The following is a 22819-nucleotide window of genomic DNA, read 5'->3' on the forward strand; positions in this document are numbered from 1 at the left end:
CTTCAGCCTGAGCAAACAGCAGGGAGGCCATGTGAACAAACCGGTATTTCCACACTGCCACCAAGGCTTATTTACAGCCTACAGAGCTGAGGGCGGGGGATGGATGCCCTACCCTACCCTGCTGCTGCCTCTGAGCCCCTGGGAAAATGAGCCCAGGCCTGCCAGGCCAATCTACCACCTCTCTGACATTTCATACCCTCCTGGGAGTCTGAGGAGGACAATGCCCCCCCCCCCCCCGCCCCCCGCAGACTGCCCTTCCCCATTCCCGTCATCCTCAGGAGGGGCAGCTAAGCAGAGCTGCTGTACTGGGGGCAGGGGGCAGCAGAACTAGCCATGAGCTGGTTGGTTCTGTTTGCTCCCCATGCTGGGAAAAATGTGATGGTTCATCTCCTGCCCCAGAAGAGGGGAGGGGGCACTAGGAGCTTTGGGGGAGAAGGCAGGATGGAACCTGCTCTGTTCCAGAGAAAAATACAAGTCCCCCCCAAGAAACAAACACCCAAAGAAAAGTAAATAACAGCATCTGCTCTGGCTGAGCTGCTCACAGGGGCAGGCTCCAGCATCTCAAAGAGAAGATCCCACCTCGGGATCACTCTCCAGTTTGGCCCACTTTGTTTACATCACTCTGCCCCAGGGCCCTTCCTGAGGCTAGGCAGCATCTTGAGAAGGGGAGGGGGGGAGAGAAGCTGCAGAAGTAGCAGGGCCAAGGCACCTCCCACCCGACCAGCAGGGCCTATCCTGGCAGGACAGGATGGGAAGGCCAGGCAGAAACAAGGCTGGGTTCTTCCACCCACCTGCAGTCTTGCTGAGCAGAGCAGGATTCTAGCACATTCCCACAAGTGCACAAGGCTTTAAGGCAGTGGGGATAAACCTGTCAGGGTCCCTGGCTAGGATTCAGGGCTGCCTCTAACCACCCAAGTGGCTGCAGCAGAGCCACGTGCTGGGGTGCATCTGTTGCCATCTGCTTCAGGGGGTGGGAGCCTGGGCTGGGCGCCTGGCAGCTTGGCAATGAACGGCACTTGGCATCTCTGAGCGCGCGCACTTGTTCCGGGTTGGAGGCCTTGCAGGCTTGCAAAGTGCTCCAAGCGGGAGGGAGCACAACACGGCAGTTCCAGGGCAGGTGGGCAGGGGATGTCTACACACTGCAGTTAGCAGCTACCTGGGGCTGGTCTGTGCTAGTGGACTTAGGCTCTAGCCAATGAGCTGGTTAAAGCAGTATAAACACTGGGGCTCTGGGACCCTCCCAGCCTGCCGGGTCCTAGGGCCCAGTCTCCATCGTGAGTCTAAATGTTTCCTCTGAAATGAAACAGCCCCTTAGTCCTGCACAGGCCAGCGGCAGGTTTTTAACTGCTGTGTAGACATACTGGAGTCAGGAGACCCAGGCTCTGCCTCCTCTCGTGCTTCAGCTTACCCATTTGTCAGAGGAGGCACCCCCTCCCACCAAATGCAGTGCAGAGGAGTGGTAGCCTATCAGGCCCTGGCGAATGGCCGAGGGGCCTGTCACAAAGAACAGAGGCAGAGGCAGAGACAGAAAGGACTTGCCAAGGGTCACACAGTAGCAAGGCCAGATACTAATACACTAGCCACTAGTCACCACAGGAGACCAAGTCTCAGAGAGACTATCATGTAGACACTCCATCGTCGCACGCCCCTACCCCCTGCAGCAATGCTGCCCCAGCCTAGGAACATCTGCCCTGGCCTCTAGCCTGCACCCGAGCTGATGGGCTTGGCCCCACACCCTCTCCAGTCAGGTGCTGTGCTGCGCTGCCTCCTCGCCTCACAGGTCTCACCTCCTTCCCCGTCAGGACGTGGCGTGCCAGCTTGACCTTGGCGAAGTTGCCCTTGCCGATGGTCTTGAGCAAGCGGTAATTCCCAATGTGCGGCTGCTCATCAGTGGAGGTGGCAGAGTTGCGGCCCCGCAGCATGTTGGACTTGTTGCTGGCCTTGGACTCTGTATGGCCCAGCACCGGCTGTGGAGACAAACATACATCGGTTAGGTTAGACGCTACTAGAGCAGGTGTGGGCAATAATTTCTGAAGTGGCCCTGGGCCACCTGGAAGGGGCGGGGCCAGGATGCTTCCAGGCTTCCCCACCCACAGACCATGATTGCTCTGGGGGTGAGGGAGCCCCTTTGCCCCCCCTTCCCACTAAGCACATGGGTCCCTGGCAGGACGGGAAGAGGCTTCACACACTCCCTCACCCCCAAGCCAATTAGAGCCTAGGGGCGGGGGAAGCGCACAAAGTTTCCTCCACCCTGCGCTCCTGGCAGGGCGGGAGGAGACTTCAAGTGTTCCTCTGCCCCCAAGCCTTGATTGGCCGGGGGGCGGGAGGAGCGCGTGAAGTTTCCTCTGCCCTCCCACCCTGCGAGGAGTGCGTGGCATGCTCCTGGCAGGGCGGGAGGAGACTTCATGTGCGCCCCCAACCCCAAGCTCTGACTGGCATGGGGGCGGGGGAGTGTGCAAAGTCTCCTCCCGCCCTGCCAGGAGCACAGGGCAGAGGAAACTTTGCGCGCTTCCCACGCCCCCAGGCCCTAACTGGCTTGGGGACGGGGGCGCAGCAGAGCGTCCACGGGCTGGATCCAGCCCTTGGAAGCCCTTTTGCCCACCCCTGTACTAGAGGTCATGCCCTTCCCCCCCTCCCCACTCCCTGGTGCTCTGCCCCATTGCCAAACTGAGGCTCAATGTCCCCACACTCAGCATTAGGGTTGCCAGGTGTCCCGTTTTCTACCAGACAGTCCAGTATTTGCACCGTCTGTCTGGTAGAAAAATTCAGAAAATATTGGACATGTGCAATGTCCGGTATTTTCTGAATTCCTGGCGGGGCGCTGGACTGAAGCCTGGCAGGGGCGGGGGAGCGACTAGGGGGCGGGGCCGCGATTGGCGCTGGGAGCCCTGTGGTCACACACAAAAGCTGGGTGGGGTGGAGTGGGGGCCGGGACTCCCAGCCCCTTCCCCACCCAGCTTCTGCTCCCCACTAAAGGGAGTGCCTGCCAGGGGTGCGGCCCGAAGGACTCCGGCTGTAGCCAGTGGCTGCACCACCCCACCGCCAGGTCTGCTTCCCGCCCCCCTCTGGGCCCCCCTCCCCCCGTCCAGCCCCACGTCTGCCGCCCCGCTCCCCAGCTCTGCTTCCTGCCCCCCCCCCTTCCTCCTGTCTGGCCCCCGCCCCTCCCGGCAGCTCTGCTTCCCGCCCCCTCTCTCCCCCCCCCCCCCCCGACCAAGTGTATCCGTTTTTTTGGCAGGGTCTATCTGGCAACCCTACCCAGTATGCTTTGTGGAACCCTGTCTGATATCCAGCTTCTCACAATGACTAGCAAGATAGAGCACTCAGCCCTCCAAAGACAGGCTATACTTTATTGGGCCCTGCCACATGCAGGGACACCAGGGATCTGGAGAAACATGGTACTAAGCCCTCATCCACCTCCCCACACACAGACTGCAGCCAACACACCATTCAACTGGGTGGGCTGGCAGCAGCCCCAAAATACCTGGAACACTGGCCTGCCCACACTTGCCCAAGAGTCAAGGGATCACAGCAGATCCCACTGAGGATTCGGCTAAAGCTGGGGCATGCTGCAGTCCCACTGCTGAAAAGCATCCCACACTGCTTTGTGGAGGAGCAGGAGCTAGATGGAAAACAGCAGCTTTCTGCTGCAGTCACAGGACACTGCTGGGCAGGGACCCCCCTTCACTTCTAAGAACAACCCTGTAAACCTCCAAGTGTAGTTCTCCACCCCCTACTGAGGGAACAACAAGAGTCCCACTACTCATACTGCTTTTCTATCTGGGGAGGTCTCAGTCCTGGGTGCAGTAGGAGGGATTCTCTGGCCTGTTATACAGGAAGTCAGACAAGTTAATCTAGCAGGCCCTTCCAGCTTCAAGTGTTCTGAATGACCACAAACTCTTTATGCTGGGGATCCTGGCACCAGCCCCACACTAGTACTGCACAGTGCTTAGTGTGGGTTCCTGAATTATGCTCTTCAAGGAAGGGAAAACAAATGCAACCCACTGTGGGCTACCTTCCATCCTGACCCCAGGGGAGAGGACAGCTTAACCCAACTGAGGTAAGACTTAACAGATCAGTGGTTAAAGATACCAAGCGTGTATCTTTACAGATGGATGCTGCCACTATCCTACTAAATAAATGATCCAGTGAGAGCTTCTGTCTCCAGTAAGCTTCAAAGACCCCTCCAAGGGTATTTAATGAGGAGGGTCTGGGTTCCATTTCTGACTCTGACCCTGCACCCTCCACCATCCAGACACAGGAACAATTACACTGCACCCTGTATGTTTCCAGAAAAGGAAACAGAGCGGGGGAGATGAATGTCCAGCTCTGCTCCCATCCACTCCCCAAAAAAACAGCCACGCCTGCTTCCTTACTGTGCTGTCCAGCCAGGGACTCATGTAACATTAAGTACAAAGGAGGCAGAGATGGGAGGAAGTTGCCAAGCAAGCTAAAGGCACACCTGTTCCAAAAACTAGCTTAACCCTTTGGAGGTCAGGCAGGTGTGTGCCTGGCACGGCTGCCCTCACTCTTGGTAAATCAATTACATGGTTACCTTGAGAGATCATTTCCTCTCCACATTCATGGATCCTGCTAGGCAACTCAGAAGGTGTGGCAAAACCTGATACTTCCATAAGCTCTCACACACAGCCTGGGAGCTACCAGCTCAGACCCAGGCAACCTGGCTACCACTTCCCAGAGCAATAAGCATGTTTCAGGATTACACAATGAAGTGTTCTACAGTCAAGACCCTCCAAAAACCAACAGTTTCTGTGACTGAAATTGTCAACCATACAATACTATACTCCTTTCTCCTTCATTAGAAACCAGCTTCACAGTGCTTTAGCACATGGATTGCTATGAGTTCAGACATGACCGCTCCATCCAATACACTCACAGAGTCATATGGCTGGGTTATAGCGCTAGGGCACTTCATGGAAACTGACGACACTGGCTCAGCTATTGATCTGCTGTATAAGTCCTATCTCCCGTGCCTCAGTTCTCCCTCCCATCCTTTGTCTATTCTGGCAGTGAGCTTTCTGGGGGAGGGACCACCTTATGCTGTGTCGAATGCAACACAGAAAGGCTTTTTGGATCCGACCAATGGTTCACCTAGCCCAGTATCCTGACTTCAATGCCAGGTAGGGATGTAAAAGTGTAACTGTTTACATGGTTAACCGATAAGCATGAGCTTATTGTTATATTAACGGTTACACACCGGCTCCTGGTGCCGCTAGCGGCAAGTCAGCTGCCACTCTGCACTGCTGGCTCTGTATCAGAGCATCCAGCATGGGGTGGCAGCATGGGGTGGCTTTAAGCTGGCTCCCAGCACTCCCCAAGAGTGGGCGACAGGCAGGAGCTGGTGCATACTCCTCTCACAGTGCAGCCAGCTTCCTGGGAGTGAAACCGGCAGCCAGGAGCCAACTCCCGGTGCACAATGGCTGCCAGCCCCACTCCCAAGGAGCCAGCTGAGCTGCAGGCTCTGTATTATAATCTTTATACTGCACAGCCTGCAATGTGTAACTGCAAAGATTTTTAATGGTTACACAGTTACCTAATTAACCATTTTTAAAGATCCCTAATTCCAGATGCTTCACAGGGAATGAACACCACACAATCATCAACTCATCCGTCCCAGGGGCTCTTTATTTCCAGCTTCTGGTAGTTAGCGGCTTAGGACACCCGTAGCATGGGGTTGGCTCCTAATCATCTTGATTAACAGCCATCAATGGCCCTGCATCTAAGATTAAAATCCCATTATAGTTTTTGGCCTTCACAACATCCCCGGGCAGGAAGAGCCACTGATGAACTGTGCACTGTGTAAAGAAGTACTTCCTTTTGTTTGCTTTTTAATTTGCTATTAATTACATCTGGTGACCCCTGGTTGTTGTGTTATGGAAGGGGTAAATACATCCTTATTTACTTTCTCCACTCCATTAATAATTTTATAGACCTCTATCATATTTCCCATTGTCTCTTTTTCAAGCTGAACAGTACCAGTCTTTTCAATCACTCCTCAAATGGAACTGGTTCTGTCCCCCAATCGTTTTTTGCCTCTCTGTATGTACCTTTTCCAATACTAATATATCTCTGAGAGAGTGCGACCAGAATTGCACACAGTATTCAAAGTGTGGGTGTAACACAGATTTAGAGAGACACATTTCTTTCCTAATGGTTCTTAACATTGTTAGCTTTTTTGACTGCTGCTGAACATTGATGAGCAGACGTTTTCTGAGAACTAGCCATGAAGACTTAAAGAGCTCTTTTTTGAGCGGTAACTGCTAATTTAGACTCCATCATTTGTATGCATAGTTGGGATTATGTTTTCCACTGTGTATTACTTTGCATTTATCAACATTTAATTTCATCTGCCATTTTGTTGCCAGTCACCCAATTTTGCGAGATCCCTTTGTAACTCTTTGCAGTCTTCTTTGGACTTTCCTTTCCAGAGTAATTTTATATTGTCTGTCAATTTTGCTACCTCACTGTTTGCCCCTTTTTCTAGAACATTTATGAATATATTGAACAGCGCTGGCTCTACTAAAGATTTCAGGGGAAACTACTATTTACCTCTCGCCATTGTGAAGATTGATTATTTATTCCTACTCTTTGTTTTCTGTCTTTTAACCAATTACTGGTCCAGGAGTGGACCTTCCCTCTTATCTCATTTACTTTGCTTAAGAGCTTTGGTGACAGAGCTTGTCAAATGTGTTTCTGGAAGTCCAAGAACACTGTATCCACTGGATTTTCCTTCTCCACATGATTTTTAACCCCTTCAAAGAATTGTAATAGACTAGAGAGGAATGATTTTCCTTTACAAAAGTCATGTTGATTCTGTTGTGCCCTGTGCTGGTGCCGAGGCATTGTTGTAATGCAATTTCCAAGCAAAGCCCTGCTAAGGGTAAGTGGGGGCCATTCTGATTCAGGATTCCTGGTCTGAGATGAAGGAGTTTCAGGCCACATTTTGAGAAAGTCAGAAGAATAAGGTTGTGAATCTGGTCACCATGATTCTGCAGGGTCAATTCAGTAGGGGCAGTTTCTATCTAGGGATGTCCCCATGTTTAGAGCTCTAGACAGGAGAGCACTCTTTGTGTGGACTAAGGATGTTAAGGACTAGTCAACTATCTGATAAGCAAATGCTTATCAGATAGTCAAGTCGAATAGTCGATTCCCCCCCTTTGCTGCTTCTATCAGATAGGCAGCAAAAGGGGCCACAGCGTTTCAAAGTGGCAGCACCGCGTGGAGCCTGGGGTCAGCTGGGGACTCCCTAGCTGACCCTGGGCTCCCTGTGGCATTTCTGCGGAACTCGGAGTCAGCTGGGGATGGTGATGGCATCCAGGTAAGTGCCTTAGACAGACAGAACTAAGCTGCAGTAAGAAGAGCCCTGCAAATCCCAGGCTATCTGCTTTATATCCGCGGATGTAGTTGTGACTATTCACAGCTCGTTTCTGCGGATATGGACACAAATTTTGTATCCACGCAGGGCTCTAGCAATAAACTTTGTTTTAGGGGAACCTGCTGGCATATTCCCATCAACATATCTTGATCTTGCACCTATGTGGGACAGGCAAGGGTGTTGCTTGTATTTCAGTAGGACCTTCACCTTCAATCAGAGGGGGGAAACTATGGGCCACAGGCCACCTCTGGCCAGTTGGACCCTGTAGCCTGGTCCCCGAACTCTCCCTGGGAGCAGAGTAGGGACAGACTTGCTGGGAGTAGCCAGCTCAACTCCCAAGTAACAAGGTGATCAGGGGTGAACAGCCCCATCTCCCAGATCTCACCTTCTGCCTCCTCTCTCCCACTGCCTCAGCTCCCCCAGCACCTGGGAGGAGCAGTTGCTGCACCACCAGCCCCAATGCTCTGGGCCGTGTGGCTACAGTGCTGCCAGCCTGTTCTCTACACAGCATGGTCAAGGAGCAGGAGGAACTGGCAATGGGCAGAGGTCCTGTGGAGTCAGAGGCAGTGTTCCCTGTAAGCTGGGGATATTAAAAATTAGGTTATTTTAGTAATCAAGTAGTCGATAGAATTTTTATCAACTACTCCATTACTCAGTAGGGGAAGGCATCCAGTTCAGTCCCAGCTTGCGCCAGGACCAAGCCCCACTGTGGCTCTGCAATTTAAAATGCAGTAGGGACCGGGGGGCAGGCTGCCCAGCTCCTACTGCCTTTTAAATTGCAAAACTGTAGTGGGGTTTGGTCCTGGCATGAGTCGGGACTGAGCAGGGCTGCCTGCCCAGCCGGTAGCAGCCCCTGTCAGCGAGGGGTCTTAGCTCCTTGCTGAGACTGCTGCAGACAGGGGCGGAGTGAAGACGGTGCTGGGGGGGGGAACTGGCTTTTAAGCTGTCACCTCCCAGCACCGGCTTCTGATCTCCCCCGCCTTCCTGCTTATGATATAGAGGCAGCAAGGGGGGGAAATGCGAGTAGTCAACTCAACTACCCAATAAGCTTATCAGGTAGTCGACTAATTGACTACAGTTACATCCCTACTGTAAGCTGACTCTTTGGGGCTGCTCAGGAGAAATTCAAATGCTGAAGTTGATTAGCAGAGTGCCCACAGCTAGGATGGGACCTCACTATACTACATGCTGAACGGACACTGAAAAAAGACATGGTCCCTGCCTGAAACAGCTCCAAACTCAACATAAAAAGGGCCAATCACTTTAATTTCATCATTTAGGTCTGCATCTCTGTAATATGTGAATGTCTCTCAATCATTTATGGCAGTGATGGGGAACCTAAGCTAGTGAGTGGGCGGAGTTGCCCTCCATCTCAGTGGGCCACAAAATAGTCGTGACAAAGATGATCTCCCGCGATAGGGTAGATTTGCTAACTGTGATTGCATACCTAGAATTTGAAGGCTGTGCCAACTGAACTGTAGCAGCACTCTGATTGGATGGAGAGGGAGTGCACAGCTCTTATAGTTAATGTTGTGTGGAATCAGCACACCCCTCACCTCATGTCAGTTTAGTAATACCAGTAGGAAAAAAAGCTATGAACAGAAACCAGCAGAATCTGGAAACCCTACACATGGGCAACAGTAAAGAAAATACCTTCTGGGCCACATATAGAGCCCTGACGGGCCACAGGTTGCCCACCACTGATTTATTGACTCACTCCTCTGATGAGATAGGGAAGGGTTAATCCCATTTTACTGGGGGAGTGTCTGGGGCAGAGGGACTGAGAAAAAAAGATCCCATAACTCTTTGGTACAGGGATCATCTTTTTGTTGTGTGTTTGTACAGCACCTAGCACAATGAAGGTCCTGGTCTTTGATAGGAGTTCCTTGGTGCTACGGTAATATGAAGAAATATAGGGAGTCTGTGGCGGAACCAAGAATGGAACCCAGTTGTCCTGAGCTTCCATCCAGCACCCTGCTCATTTAACTACTGTTCTGGCCCCAGGCTGAGGCGGAGGAAGGTTAGATTCTCCTCTCAGATACTGAAGAATTAAATGAAGTTTGCTTCGGGTACAGAATTGCTTCTGGACTTGCAAAATAACCACATTAGGCCTTCCTCAAAATGTACCTGCGGGCAGTCGATCTTGTTTCAGCTCTGTATCTGCTGGGGATGTTTTCTTCAGCTGCCACTCTCGGAATGGAGTAGGGACGTTAAATATTGGTTAATGGACTAGTCAATTAACCTCATGCATTCTTATTGGTTACTCAGCTGTTCTATAATAGGGATGTAATAATGTAGTCGAACTGATAAGCAAAAGCTTATAGGTTAATGCTATAGACTATTCGCATCCCCCCAACCCCGCCAGTAATTTTTTTTAGTAGGCTGGCTAGCAGCCTGGCTCATGCTGGCTCTGGGACCTATCCCCAAAGTGGTTCTGCATTTAAAGTGTATTAGGAGCCAGGTGGGCAGGCAGCCTGGCTCAGTTCCGGCTCACACCAGGTCCAGGAGCTCAGCCCCCCCGCTCTGGACAGGAGCTGCTGCCAGCCCGTGCTGCTCCCCTCACAGACCAGCTCCCACCTGCCCCCCCATGCTGCTGCCTCTGATACAGAGGCAGCAGTGTGAAGTGGCAGGGGACCCCTTGGGAGCGGAGCTGGAGCATACTGTAGTCTATAGTCCCTGGGGGCAGGGCCGGCAGCCAGCAGCCCACTCCGGAGGAGACCTGCCATTCTGTGCTGCTGCCTCTGTATCGGAGGCAGCAGCATGGGATGCCAGGCAGGACCTGGTCTGTGAGGGAAGCCAGTTTAAAAACCAGCTCCCCCTCGCAGACCAGCTGCCTGTCACCCTGCGCTGCTACTTCTGATACCGCAGCAGTGCGGGGTGGCAGTAGCCCCTGTTCAGAAGGGAGTGTGAGCTCCCAGACCCAACACGAGCTGGAATGGAGCTGAGCTGCTGGCCAGCCTTCTAAAAAATTTACTGGCTGGAGGTTGGGGGGGGGGGGGGGGAGGGGCAGGGGAAGATGCATGTAATCTATATCATTAACCAATAAGCTTTTGCTTATTGGTTAATCGACTATACAATATCATCCCTAGAACAGCTCACCAGCCAGCAACGCCAAGCTCAGGGCAGCATGGTCAAGGCATCAGACTAGGATACAAGCTCCCAAAACTCCTCTTTGGCCACACAATGCTGCCCACTAGTAATTTAGCTAGCACTGGAAGTTTTGGAGAGAGCAGGACTGCAACTGTTTGTGTCTCTACAGGGACACCCTAACCAGGGAAGGCAAGATGTAGAAATGAGGGTCTTCCTTGCCCCCAAGGGACTGGAAGCCAGGTACTGCTCCATGCGCCCCTACGTGCCCCAGGGACGCTGGCTCCACAGGGTGAAGAAGTAGGCCAACGCCATTTATTTACACAGCAAATGCACCCTTCCCTCAGAGCTCCTGCACTGCTGGGGTCTGGCTCTTCAAGGACATTGTGGGCCCTGGCTCTCCAGACTCCTCCTCCGCAGGTGAGCCACTATGCTAACAGCATCAAGGAGCTGCTGCATTGCTCATCTATAATTCATGCCCTGACAGGGAAGGAGGGCGGGGGAATGCCAAGCAGAGGGAAAGCCAGAGAGCACTTTAACCCCTACGTACCAGGCATGGACGTGCTTTTGCTAGGCACAGACTGCGGGTGCACAAGCCCATCGCCTGCACAGGTTGCAGAGACTCAAGCTTAGTGGGGCTGGGCCAGGCCAGTATTTGGTAGATAAATGCAGGGGGTTGTGGATGACCCTTGCTTCCCCATGTCAGAACCTGACAATGCATCAGCAGAGTTGGGGACAAAGCCCTGCCAAGTTGCTGTCTCCCCAAAGAGGTGTAAGATTGGCAGTCCTGATCTGCTAACCATCGTGGAAGATCACATGCCACATGCTGAGTCAATCCCAATCAAGCTCCGTCTCCTGAATGGCCCTGCAGTTTTCTGGGAACAGTGTCCCTCTTCCTTACCATAAATCTGCCATACAACACTGCTGGGAGCTGTTACTGCTGCATCACACCCCAGAGGTTGGCGCAGAGTTAAAGCGGCCTCAGGAGGGACAATGAGCATCCAGAATGTAAAATACAGTAAGCGTCCCTACTACTTCCCAGACTCTTCCCTACTAGCCGAGCCACCCATCGCTGTCTTTAGTTTCCTTCTTGCCTCAGCACGCGCGCATGCACACGCACACAAAGGCCAGTCATCTTGAGACATTTGCTACCATGGATCACTGTGCTTATTTGTTGCATCTTTTCCCCCCTTTTCTGCCATGCCGCATGTTCTCTGGGACACAGACCATCGTGGCAGCCTGTCCAGTGTCTAGCACAATGGGGCTATGCCAAGCATGCAGGAAAAAACTGTCTACCAATCTGAAAAATCAAGGAGTCACCTCTCTTCTACAGACATGGAGATGTTCAGGTCTGAATGCACCACTGATCATCCAGTCTGACCTCCCACATAGCTTAGGCCAGAGATGTTCACCCAGCAGTTCCTGCATGGAGCACAGACCTCCTAGCTTGAGCTGAGCATGGCTGGGGGTAATGCAAAAGGGAGTTTGCCTTTGGATCTATTTATAAGACATGTTCTTACTGCCGCCTATGAACACTCAGATACGGACTATTCCCCAAAGCCTTAGATACCTGGGGTTTCCTGCACCTGAGGGAAATGAAGCAAAGGAGATGTCAGTCAGGATCAGACCCATGCCTGATACCCTGGTACCAGACACAGGGTCTGTTTAATGCTTCAGCCAATGGTGCAAGAAGCTAGCAGCAGGCGCTAAGGGAAGACCTGGCCCCTGGAAAAGTTCTCAATGAAGGTTAGCTTAAAAGCCCTGAAGAACGAGAAGGCTCATCCATGTTCCAAAAGCTTTGCCAGGATTTGCTACCGTAACACAGAATATTCCTGTTATCCAGGATAAATGGGTATCATGGCCAAAGCAGGAGCCACAGTTCTTCCATTCCAAAGGTAACAGTCTCTGCACTTGTGCAGATTCCAACGTCACAAGGTCAGGCCAGCTGCAGGAGTCCTTGGCATCACAGCCTCATGGTGACAATCTAACAGCAGGCATGCCATGAACCTCCACCTCACAGAGGCAACTCCGCAAAGGTAGCTTTGTTCTAGCTATGCCATGAAGCAGGCATTTTAGGAAAGAGATACTGTGCTCCTAGCTTGCCTACCCTCTGCTTCATAAGGGCTTTCTCTAAGCCACCCTGTGTTCATCACAGCCTTTAGCTTAGGAAGCGAATAGGAAGGAGAGACCAATTTAGTATGAGAGACAGCAAAAACAATCCACCCAGCAGGCCCTTAGGGCTGAGCACGAGATTCGATCTGTCAGCATTACCTGTTCAAAACCAAAAGAGCTCTGTTTTTAAACTGGGGACTATGACAAGCAAGATTCTCCTGCCTACTGCAGCCTTAAGAGCTGCATCCCTACCATGGCAAGATTCGCCCCATTTACTATCTAACCCTTGCCCTCTGGTATATGGAATAATTTCCTGTGCTAGTAACAAGGAGAAAGAGAACACCCTAACCCAGGGCCCCCTAACCCAGTCTATGAGCTCCAATTCTGGGCAGTATCTGAATTCAGGCTCTCTTTGCCTGAACATCTGTGCTTCATAAGTCTCCTGTCTGAGGTGAGCCAGAGCCTGGTGTTTCATGCCTGGAGTACCGTTGCCTGGGTAAGGAGCCATGCTGTGTTTGGAGTTGCTTGAGTGCTGTTACTGATCCCCGGATCAGACCCTGTCTGCAAACAGTCTAAATCTAAGCTGCTCTTCTGGGAGCTTGCTGGGAAGCTATTTGCCAAGAACAGATTAACATTCTGCCTATGACTCCCTTGACCCCCCCCACATCTCCCTGCAGGAGGCCAGCACCATTTACCTCTTCAAACAGGCTCACAGTGCCCCTTCCCTGAGTCTCCATTTTACCTCCCAGCTGACCCTGTGCTGCACTCTAAGAAACAAATGAAGCTGGAATTCTCCACTCCTGTCTTGGTTCGACTCCAGACACATCTAATTAAACCATTGGCTGTGGAAAAGCTCCCATTTCAGCAAGCTTATGTTTTAGAATGAAATGAATGCTGGTTTATTTGATTTCCTTGTAGGCAGGTACCCTGATTCTAAAAGGGCCTATTCTACCCCCACTGCAGAGGGATCAGCAGCAGAGCCAGTTCTCCTGGGCATCTGGAACATGGAATCACCTCCCACAAGGATCAAGGGCCTGATTCATTTTGTGTGGGGCAAACAGTCACCAAATAGTCATCACCCAGCAGACCAGCTGCTGAGCAGAGCTTGAACTATCAACAGCTTTGCTGCTTAGCTCCAGGAGGAGGAAGCTGTGGGAGGCAGTATGGCCTAATGGAAAGAGTACTGGACTGGGACTCAGGTGGCCTACTTCTAGCTCAGCTGCAGGCCACTGTTCCTCAGGTATCCCATCTGTCAGTAATGACTTTGATCTCTTTGTAAAGAGCTTTGAGATTTACTGATGAACTAGGGATGATTATTTTTAAAAATCTCAAAGGACCTGCCCATCTCTTTGAGATCCCCTTCTCTCTTCATAAGGATAAATGTCAATTCCATTAGCCTTCAGGCAGCCTGTAGCAGCCTCCTGTGAGAGATTCACTGGGGTCATCCAGATAGAGAATGCTCTGTTAGGAAATTTCTCGCACTCAGCCATGGCACTGGCTGGTGACAGATCCCTTGAAATTAAGGATGTTAACAGGTAACTGGTTAACCAGTGACTTGGTAAGCATCACCCTTACCGGGTGATACTTACCAGGTAACTGGTTAACCAGTACCTGGGGCGCAGCCCTTTCCTGCAGCCCACTATGGGTAGAGGAATACTCCAGCACCACTGGGCATCCATGTGGACAGGTAGTCAGCAGTTCCACCAAGCCCCCATGCAGGCTGGGAGCTGGCAGCCCCGCATGGGGCCATAAATGGCAGCAACTCCTGGAAGCAGAAGCATCCCCATGCAGGGCCTGTTGCTTCCAGCCCCACGCAGAGCCAGCAGCCCCATGTGGAGAAGGGAGGGGGCAGAAGCAGCCAGGCTAGAGCGCACACACCCTTGTTTAATCAGTTAAGTGGTTAAATTTAACGTTTAATCAGTTAACTAATTAAACAGGATTTTAGATCCCTACTTGAAATGTCACATGTCAAGGAGCAGCTGAGATCCTGCAGGATGTTTGTGCTAATATCTGTAGAGCATATTAAAAACATCCCAAATTCAGCTATGGAAACAAGCAAGAAGGGAGAGGAAACAGGAGTCATAACTAACGTGGGGAGGGATATTAAAGCTCTTGCTTCATGGCTTGAGCAGATCTCTGTTTGCCTATTAGAGGTCAGCTGAGCCTTATATGGGAGGAAATTACCCCTCATCTATGCATGGTGGATATCTTTCACCTTCCTCTGCAGCAACTAGAATTGGCTGCTGTCAGACAGGACAATGGGCTAAATGAACTTTGGGTCTGATCCAGTTTTACAATTCCAAATTTCTGGACAGGGTGTGTCCGCTATACATCGCCCCGATATACATCGGTTCTGCAATGCCATTTATGCTTGTAGGAGCTGTTGCATTTTAAGTCCTCCCATTCCCCACTCTTATATCACACAAAAAAAGAGAGACCAATTTGCGCAAACAAAAGTCAACCACAGGAAAAAAATTCCCCACTTTAAGTTGTTTTGCTATAAGTCCACGTTTTTTGGAACGTATCTTGAACATATAGCGGGGATGCCCTGTACCTTAGTGCTCTGGTATTACCTCTTCTAGCAGGTGGCTCAAAGAGTCCCTCCAATACAAAAAAATATCATATACCACTGAAGTGTAGCCATCTCTGGGTTGGGGCATGGTACCTGTTTATCACTGAGCGTATTTGGGCAAAAATATTTTGAGTTATATTTAGACATCAGCTGAATTGGCAGATTAAAATAACCCAAATTGGGGCTTGGCCAAGACACTGGGATCATCACCGAAACTCCTTACAATGCAAATTGTGGTTGTTTGTGGTCAGCACCTCAGTTTTAGGCCTTATCTGGAAGATGGCACCACTATCAATGTAGCCTCTCCATCACTGGGCTCAATCCTCATTTGATGGGAGACCAGTCCGTTTGGAATGGTTAATATCGAATCCTTCACTGGACACCTCCCAGAAAGAAAAGCGAGATATGACAGCCACAAAGGGCCATTAGCTTAACAGTCCATGTGTCCATAGAGAATTCTTCACAAAAAGTCAGGCTATAGCTTGGGAAGCATGGACAAAGTGTCTTTGCAAGGCGAAGGGGATTCACAGATTCCATAGCTCCAGCCACTATACGTTGTGACCTTCGATAGCTACCGGTCACTAGCTGACTAAAAATATACTGTCTCATTGTTTCCTTGTATTTCCCCATTGGCCTCTCTACCCCCTTGTTATCTTTCTTCTGCTTAGATTGGAAGCTTTCTGAGGCAAGGACCGACCGCCCTTTTGTTCCACGTCTGTACAGTGCCTAGCACAGTGGTACATGACTGGCGTGCCCAGTGCTAATGTAACACACAGAATTATTGCAATCTAATCTGCTGCGGGATCACTCGGGGAGCTGAACTAACTCAATTATACAGGATCAAAGATGTCATACAGCGTGACAGCCAGTAACCAGCAGACCATATTCCATCTCCTAGAAGCCCACCAGGCAGGCCCCTTTTGGAACAGGTGCAGGGAGCTAGTTTCCACAGCAACAGCTCCTTTCTTAGGGAGACACATGGCATGTCAGCAACACACAGCAGGAAGAGCACAAAAGGGTGTTTGGAAGGAGGGGAGCCTGGCAGCTGAACCAGTGGCAGACACACTGCGAAGTGGCTCATCATCAGGGTTGAGATTCTGATGCCACTGCCCATATGGGATGAAGGGCTCTAAAGCAAGTTACCCAATATGAAACCATGTCCACAAAGCAAGAGGACAAGCCTCTTCCCCCAGCATGTAATGGAAAGGAGCAATGAGCTACAGAGAAGAAGAAAAAGCTTCCCCTTATAGCAGTAATCTCAGATATGGAAAGATACGCATCTAACTGATAATGTAGAGGGCTCGGTTTTCAACTCTAGCAGAAGAGTTGGGGTCCAGTAGTTACCACCAGGGAGCCAGGACTAGGAGAGCCCATTCCCAGCTTTCTTCAACAACCTATAGATCAACTTGCACAAGGCTACTTCACCTTTCCTATGGCTGCATTTCCACCACCACACCTCCCTCAAGGGACCCCAGTGCCTTTCTATTGTGCTTTGCCTGATAATCTTCAATTATTAGACTGCTTTGCGATTCCTAGGCTGTGGCTGTACAGGAGCAAAGAAAGCAAACATCCCTTATCTCTATGTAGCTTTCATTCCCTTGCCTTACCCCCAGTTTATTAGAGCTATACAGTCAAGGAGGCACTTGCTCTCCATTTCACAGCAAGAAGGGTTTACCATCAGTCTCAGAGAGGTGTAAATTTTAAAATCAACATCTTCAATAGCTCTTTGCACTCCAGAGTCTGACACCAGAGCTGCCAGGATGTCACTACATGCTGGATAACTGTAAGCAAATGATAACCCTAAGCTTCCAGGGTTTCTGCACAGCTTTTACTACCAGAGCAGCATGTCCTGGGCAAGCATCTGCCTCAGGATGGGGCAGCATGGAACTCTGAACACTGATCAGGGAAATCCATGGTGTCTGGCTGAAGTAGTAGAACATGGGAGAGACCACCAGGACATCCCAATCCACGGGCTCAGATGTTGGTGCCACTGGAGGCTTGGGACTTTCTCCAAGTACTTGTTAGGATGGTAAGGAAGAGCTTATTTGTTAAGTCTCATTGTTCCTTGATGCAAACAGGCCTAGATAAATTCCCTGCCTCGGGTAATTTCCCGAAATCCAGAGGCTGAAATCCTGGTGCCTGGCACAGAACTGTTCTAGCCTCAATGAGCCACCACCTGTGACCTGGGGCTGCACAGGAAGTGCAGCTCCCAACCCCCCTGGGAGAAGGGCACACCTAATGAAGTGCTGACTTGGCCAGGGAGGTAGGCAGACAGCTGTAGAGCCACTGAACAAGCTCAGACGTGACGGAAGCGGCACATGCGGGGGTGGGAATCGCATGTATGGCCTGCACTAGAGGAAGGCAACGTATAGACACACTATATGGGCTATAGGTAGAGAACACCCATGATCCTTCAACAGGCTTCCTCTTCAAATCAGACAGCTGAACTCTAAGGCTCACAACAAATCCTTCTCCTCTGCCCCCCCAAACCTAAGACCCAGCTCTCTGATCACATCTCTCCCATTCATCTCAGGATTCAACATACCCCCAAAACTTACTCCAGCCATGGGTCTTGTGTATGTGCTCCCTCTGCTCATCAAAATCTGTCGTCTTGCCCTCCCTTCACACAATCAGCAATGCTGGCCCAAGTGCCTTCTCTGTAGAGTCTGGAAGGGCAGACGTTGTCTCTCATGGGCTCTCCATTCCAGACCCCAAGTGGAAATGTTTCTCCCTCATTTATATCACTTCAGCCAGCTGGGAAGAAAGCAGAACTAACTCCAACTTATTCCAAGTGTGTTTGTGGCAAGAGGTACGCCATATCTTCTCATCCTCCAAAATCCGTCTTCTGAAGTGGTGCAGGAGTGTATGAACAAACGGCAGCAGCCAAAGTGAAACTCTTGAGAAGGAGCAAAGTACAGGAACAACCCAGACAAGCCACTTCCCCTCCAACCGGCAGCGGGACTCCGCCTTCGATACCTGAGCAAGCCACACCTTTCACAATCTCCCTGATTGCTAACCCAGAGCCCAGCCTGTTTTGCAATTCATCAGTTTCAGGCCAGCCCTGCAACTTCCCTAAAAAGCCTGACAGGTAGCAGAAGCACTGGGATGACAGAGAGCTTCAGGCAGTTGTCTGTATCTGAATCTAGGGAGGAAGGCAAACTTCCCCCACAGCCCACTTGCACTTCTTCCGGCCTGGGCAAGGTGGGAGGAGAATTGTCCTCTGGCTGGGGGAAGGAGGGAGTTACAGCAACTCAGATTCTTCCCCCACAGGAAGCTGCCTGCCCCACCCTTGTTGTAAAGGGCAGGGCTTTTCAGTCCGTGAGCGTGAGGAGGAAATGCTCAGCCTGAAAAGAGTCTGAAGTTAATGTTCTACCTGCACCAGGTGGCCTGCAAGCTCCTAAGCAAGATGAATGGCTTGGAGGCAGCTATCCGGACTGAGTTCAAAAGGAAATCAAACATTGCCAAGGGAGAGCAGTGAGGAGCTGGGGGAGATTAGGGTAGAATGCTATGATGTGCCACCTCCACTCCCCTAGTGGGTGGCTCCTAGCCCATCACATCCGTGTGCACACACCCTTTTTGAGAAATCCTTGAACAGCAGCCAAGCCACAGGCGGGGAACACAGAGGCAAGATGGCTAAGTCAACACAATGAGCTGGGGCTGTCACAGCATCTGAATGGGTGGGAGGAGAGCTTCCCTGGCTACAAGGAAGTCAAGAGCTATGTTTCAGCATTACCCAGTTCAGGACATGAGCTCACAATCATCAGCCCCAAGGCCTTTGGCACAGTAGCCCCATCCCATCAGTAATTTAATGCTATAAGATGGGGACTCAATTCAGTAAGAAAAATGGAAATTCCTTAGCTTGGTAGGTTTATTTTCTGGTGTACCATGTAGTAAGGGGTGTAGGAGAACAGCTAGAGCAAGAGGCCGAGAGCCAGGATTCTTGCGGTCTTTCCCCAGAGGTCTGTATCAGAGGCAGCAAGGAAGGGGGAAACGGAGCTAGTGCCCATGAGGAGCTGGCTTGATCCACCTGACTCCCACCACCCCCATGCTGTTGCCTCCGATAGGCGCCAATAGGTGTGGGAGGCCAGCTTTTAACATAAGAATAGCCATACTGGGTCAGACCAAAGGTCCATCTAGCCCAGTATCCTGTCTGCCGACAGTGGCCAATACCAGATGCCCCAGAGAGAGTAAGCAGAAGAGGTAATCATTATGTGATCCTTCTCCTGTCATCCATTTCCAGCCTCTGACAAACAGAGGCGAGGGACACCATTCCTACCCATCTTGATTAACAGCCATTGATGGACCTAACCTCCATGAATTTATCTAGTTCTTTTTTGAACCCTGTTAAAGTCCTGGTCTTCACAACATCCTCTGTCAAGGAGTTCCACAGGTTGATTGTGCACTGTGTGAAGAAAAACTTCCTTTTGTTTGTTTTAAACCTGCTACTCAATTTTATTTGGTGACCCCTAGTTCTTATGTTATGGTTATAAGAAAATCATTTTTCTTTATTCCCGTGGTCCCCAACACGGTGCCCGCGGGCGTCATGGCGCCCGCGGGGGCATTTGCATGTGCCCGCCAGGTGCTCGGGGCTGGCCTGGCCCCGGGCACATGGTGCGGCGCTTGCGGGGAGCGTCAGCCCCAGGCGCGCGGCGCTTGCGGGGGGGGTAGGGGGGAAGTGCCAGCCCCCGGGAGCGCGGCGCTTGCGGGCGGGGAGGGGGGAAGCGCCGGCCCCCGGGCGCGCGGCTATGGGGGGGCCCCAGCCCCGTGGCTATGGGGGGGCCCCTGCCCCGGGCATGCGGCTATGGGGGGGCCGCCCCCGGGCGCCCGGCGGGCGAACGGCCACGCCCCCGGGCGCCTGGCCACGTCCCCTGGCGCCCGACAACCTCAAAAGGTTGGGGACCACTGCTTTATTCACTTTTTCCACACCAGTCATGCTTTTATAGAACTATCATATCCCTCTTAGTCTCCTCTTTTCTAAGCTGAAAAGTCCAAGTCTTTTTAATCTTGCTTCATATAGGACCCGTTCCAAAACCCTAATCATTTTTGTTGCCCTTTTCTGAACTTTTTCCAATACCAATATATCTTTTTTTGTGATGAGGCGACCATATCTGTATGCAGTATTCAAGATGTGGGCGTACCATGGTTTTATATTGAGGCAATAAGCTATTCTCTGTTTTATTCTATATCCCTTTTTTAATGATTCCTAACATTGTTTGCTTTTTTGACTGCCACTGCACATTGAGTGGATGTTTTCAGAGAACTTAATGACGCCAAGATCTCTTTCTTGAATAGATGTAGTTAAATTAGTCCCCAACAAATTGTATGCACAGTTGGGATTATTTTTTCCCATGTGCATTACTTTACATTTATGAACATTAAATGTCATCTGTCATTTTGTTGCCCAATCACTTAGTTTGGTGAGATCTTTTTGAAGCTCTTCACAGTTTGCATTGGTCTTAACTATCTTGGGTAGCTTGGTACCATCTGCACATTTTGCCACCTCACTGTTTACCCCTTTCTCCAGATCATTTATTAATAGGCTGAATAGTACGGACCCATAGAGACCACCACTAGTTACCCCTCTCCATTCTGATATTAACCATAACAATTGCAGCTGTAATTGGATTTATGGAGACCAAATGGAGATGGTGGCCTAGAACAGGGGTCAGCAACCTTTTCAAACCAGAGAGCCAAACTACATCAAAATTCAGAACAAGTGGGCAACAAAAAGCTGTATAAGAATGTCCATTTGCATGACCGAAAATATCCAACGTAATATTATTGATAAGTGACATCATGATTAATAATAGCATAAATGAAACGTACTCACAGACTACTTAATGGGACTTTTGCTGCTGCAACTTTTCACATTTCTTTGACGTCTACATCATAACTGGTCAAATCCAACTTCAGGCATGCATTCAGGCTTTCTTCTGTCAATCTTATGGCAGGGGACTGGGAATGTGGGAGTGCAAGAGCCTGGGGATGTGGAAGTATGAGGGGCTCAGGGCAGGGGGTTCAGGTGTATGATGGGCTCAGGGTTGGTGTGGGGGTGGTGGTGCAGGAGTGTTATGATGCTGTGGCTAGATGGGGGCTGGGCCCAAATGGGGGCTTGTTAGCCAGGCTTCATTTTTCAATTAAGTAAAATATGTCCAACACAAAAGGTTTCAAAATTGTCTTGATTTATGATAGGGGTGGGGAACCTTTTTTGGGTCAGGGGCCACTAACCCACAGAAAAATCAGTTGGGGACCACACAAGTGAGAAGCAAAAAAAAAAAAAAAAAATTTACACTCTCCAAAAACCCCAAACCCTCACTGATGTGACCCCCAACTGAAACCATTCAATCCCCCTGGTGCTCCAGTCCCATGATGAGGGAAGGTGCAAGGAGGACTGAGATTGAAGGTGTCAGGCCAGATTTACTCTTTTGGGGTTCCAGAGTTAGTCAGTTTTGTGGGCCCCCCAGGCTCAGCGGGAGGGGGGGGGCTAAAATGAAGAGTTAAGTGTGTGGGACAGGGCTGCCAGTGAATGGAATAGGGATGGGAATGTAGAATCTGGGTGGATGGAGGTGGGCTGTAGAAAGGGGTGAGGGTGCAAGGTCTGGCCAGGGGGCCAGCTACCTGGCCATAGGGCAGGGGGCAGGAGCCAGGAGCAGGCAGGCTGCCTTGCCAGGAGGCAGGTGCAGGCTGGGGGCTTGCTGCCTGGCCAGGGGGTGATTCCTGGTCAGAGGGCAGGGGAGATTCTTTGCCAGGGGGCAGAGAGCATCTGGCCATGGGGTAAGTGAAGGAGTTGGGGTCTGGGCAAAAGGGGTTGGGGAGGTACTTGGTTTTGTGCCACATGGCAGGTATTGTGTAACAGGGCCTCCTGCTGCTCCCATTCCCTGGAAGCCTCCAGAGAAGTGTTTCCCAAGAGATGAAAAAGGCCAGTGTGCATGGACTCATTTTTGGCTGCTTGTTTCCCACATGCCAAGGGAAGGAAGAGAGCAGCGCATCAAGACATTTTTTGCTCCATTTGTTTCTGCACACCAGATCTGATGAGGAGGCTCGGGGCTTTCTCCCCCTGTCCACCTCCCCGCAGGAGCTGGCACTGATGTTCCAATTTTGCAGAAGGCTATAAGGCTTCAGTGCCAGCACTGGCTCCATACTGCAGGGGGAGCACGTGGGGGGGAGGGGGGTTGGGCTCAAGCTTCAAAAGAGTCATATCTGACTCCCTAGTGAGCCATATTTGGCTCACAAGCCATAGGATGCTGACCCCTGGCCTAGAATCTTCAACTGTCTGCACCTCGGATACATACAAATACAAGTGTGTTCTTGGAAAACTTCTTGGCAAGATGACAGGTTTCTATTAGTAGCAGGATGGCAGAGGCCCCTAGGAAGTCCAGTCATAGACAGAGGCCCAACGTGCCAGGCGCTGTACAGACACAACAAAAAGATGCTCCTTGCTCTGAAGAGCTCCTAATAGTCAGATTTGGCGGGGGAAACCAGAATGACAACAAAGAGCACTGACTGCACAGATCAGACTGTAACACTACAGAGAAGGGATAAATCCCATCCCTTTCCTAGGAGAGCACCATGAGGCAAAGACACCAAGGATCAATGAAGCTAGTCCCAGCACATGGAAAGAAGAACAAAGTCTGAAACAAAGTTCCTTTCCACAC

General features: G+C 50.9%; 1 protein-coding gene across 12 annotated transcripts in view; it reads right to left on the reverse strand.

Annotated features, from left to right (window-relative positions):
• Window positions 1-22819, reverse strand: part of MARK2 (microtubule affinity regulating kinase 2) — a 117699-nt gene that overhangs the window by 23976 nt on the left and 70904 nt on the right. For 11 of the 12 annotated variants that reach the window (XM_075939096.1, XM_006125056.3, XM_075939099.1 and 8 more), the window contains one exon: window positions 1788-1967. In XM_075939096.1, coding sequence (XP_075795211.1) covers window positions 1788-1967 — 180 coding nt within the window. Of the gene's footprint in view, window positions 1-1787; window positions 1968-17722; window positions 19288-22819 lie in introns of those variants that run through there. The other variant, XM_006125057.4, reaches the window with a different exon arrangement.

The sequence above is a fragment of the Pelodiscus sinensis genome, chromosome 11 (genome assembly GCF_049634645.1).
Source record: "Pelodiscus sinensis isolate JC-2024 chromosome 11, ASM4963464v1, whole genome shotgun sequence".
Classification (NCBI taxonomy): domain Eukaryota; kingdom Metazoa; phylum Chordata; order Testudines; family Trionychidae; genus Pelodiscus; species Pelodiscus sinensis.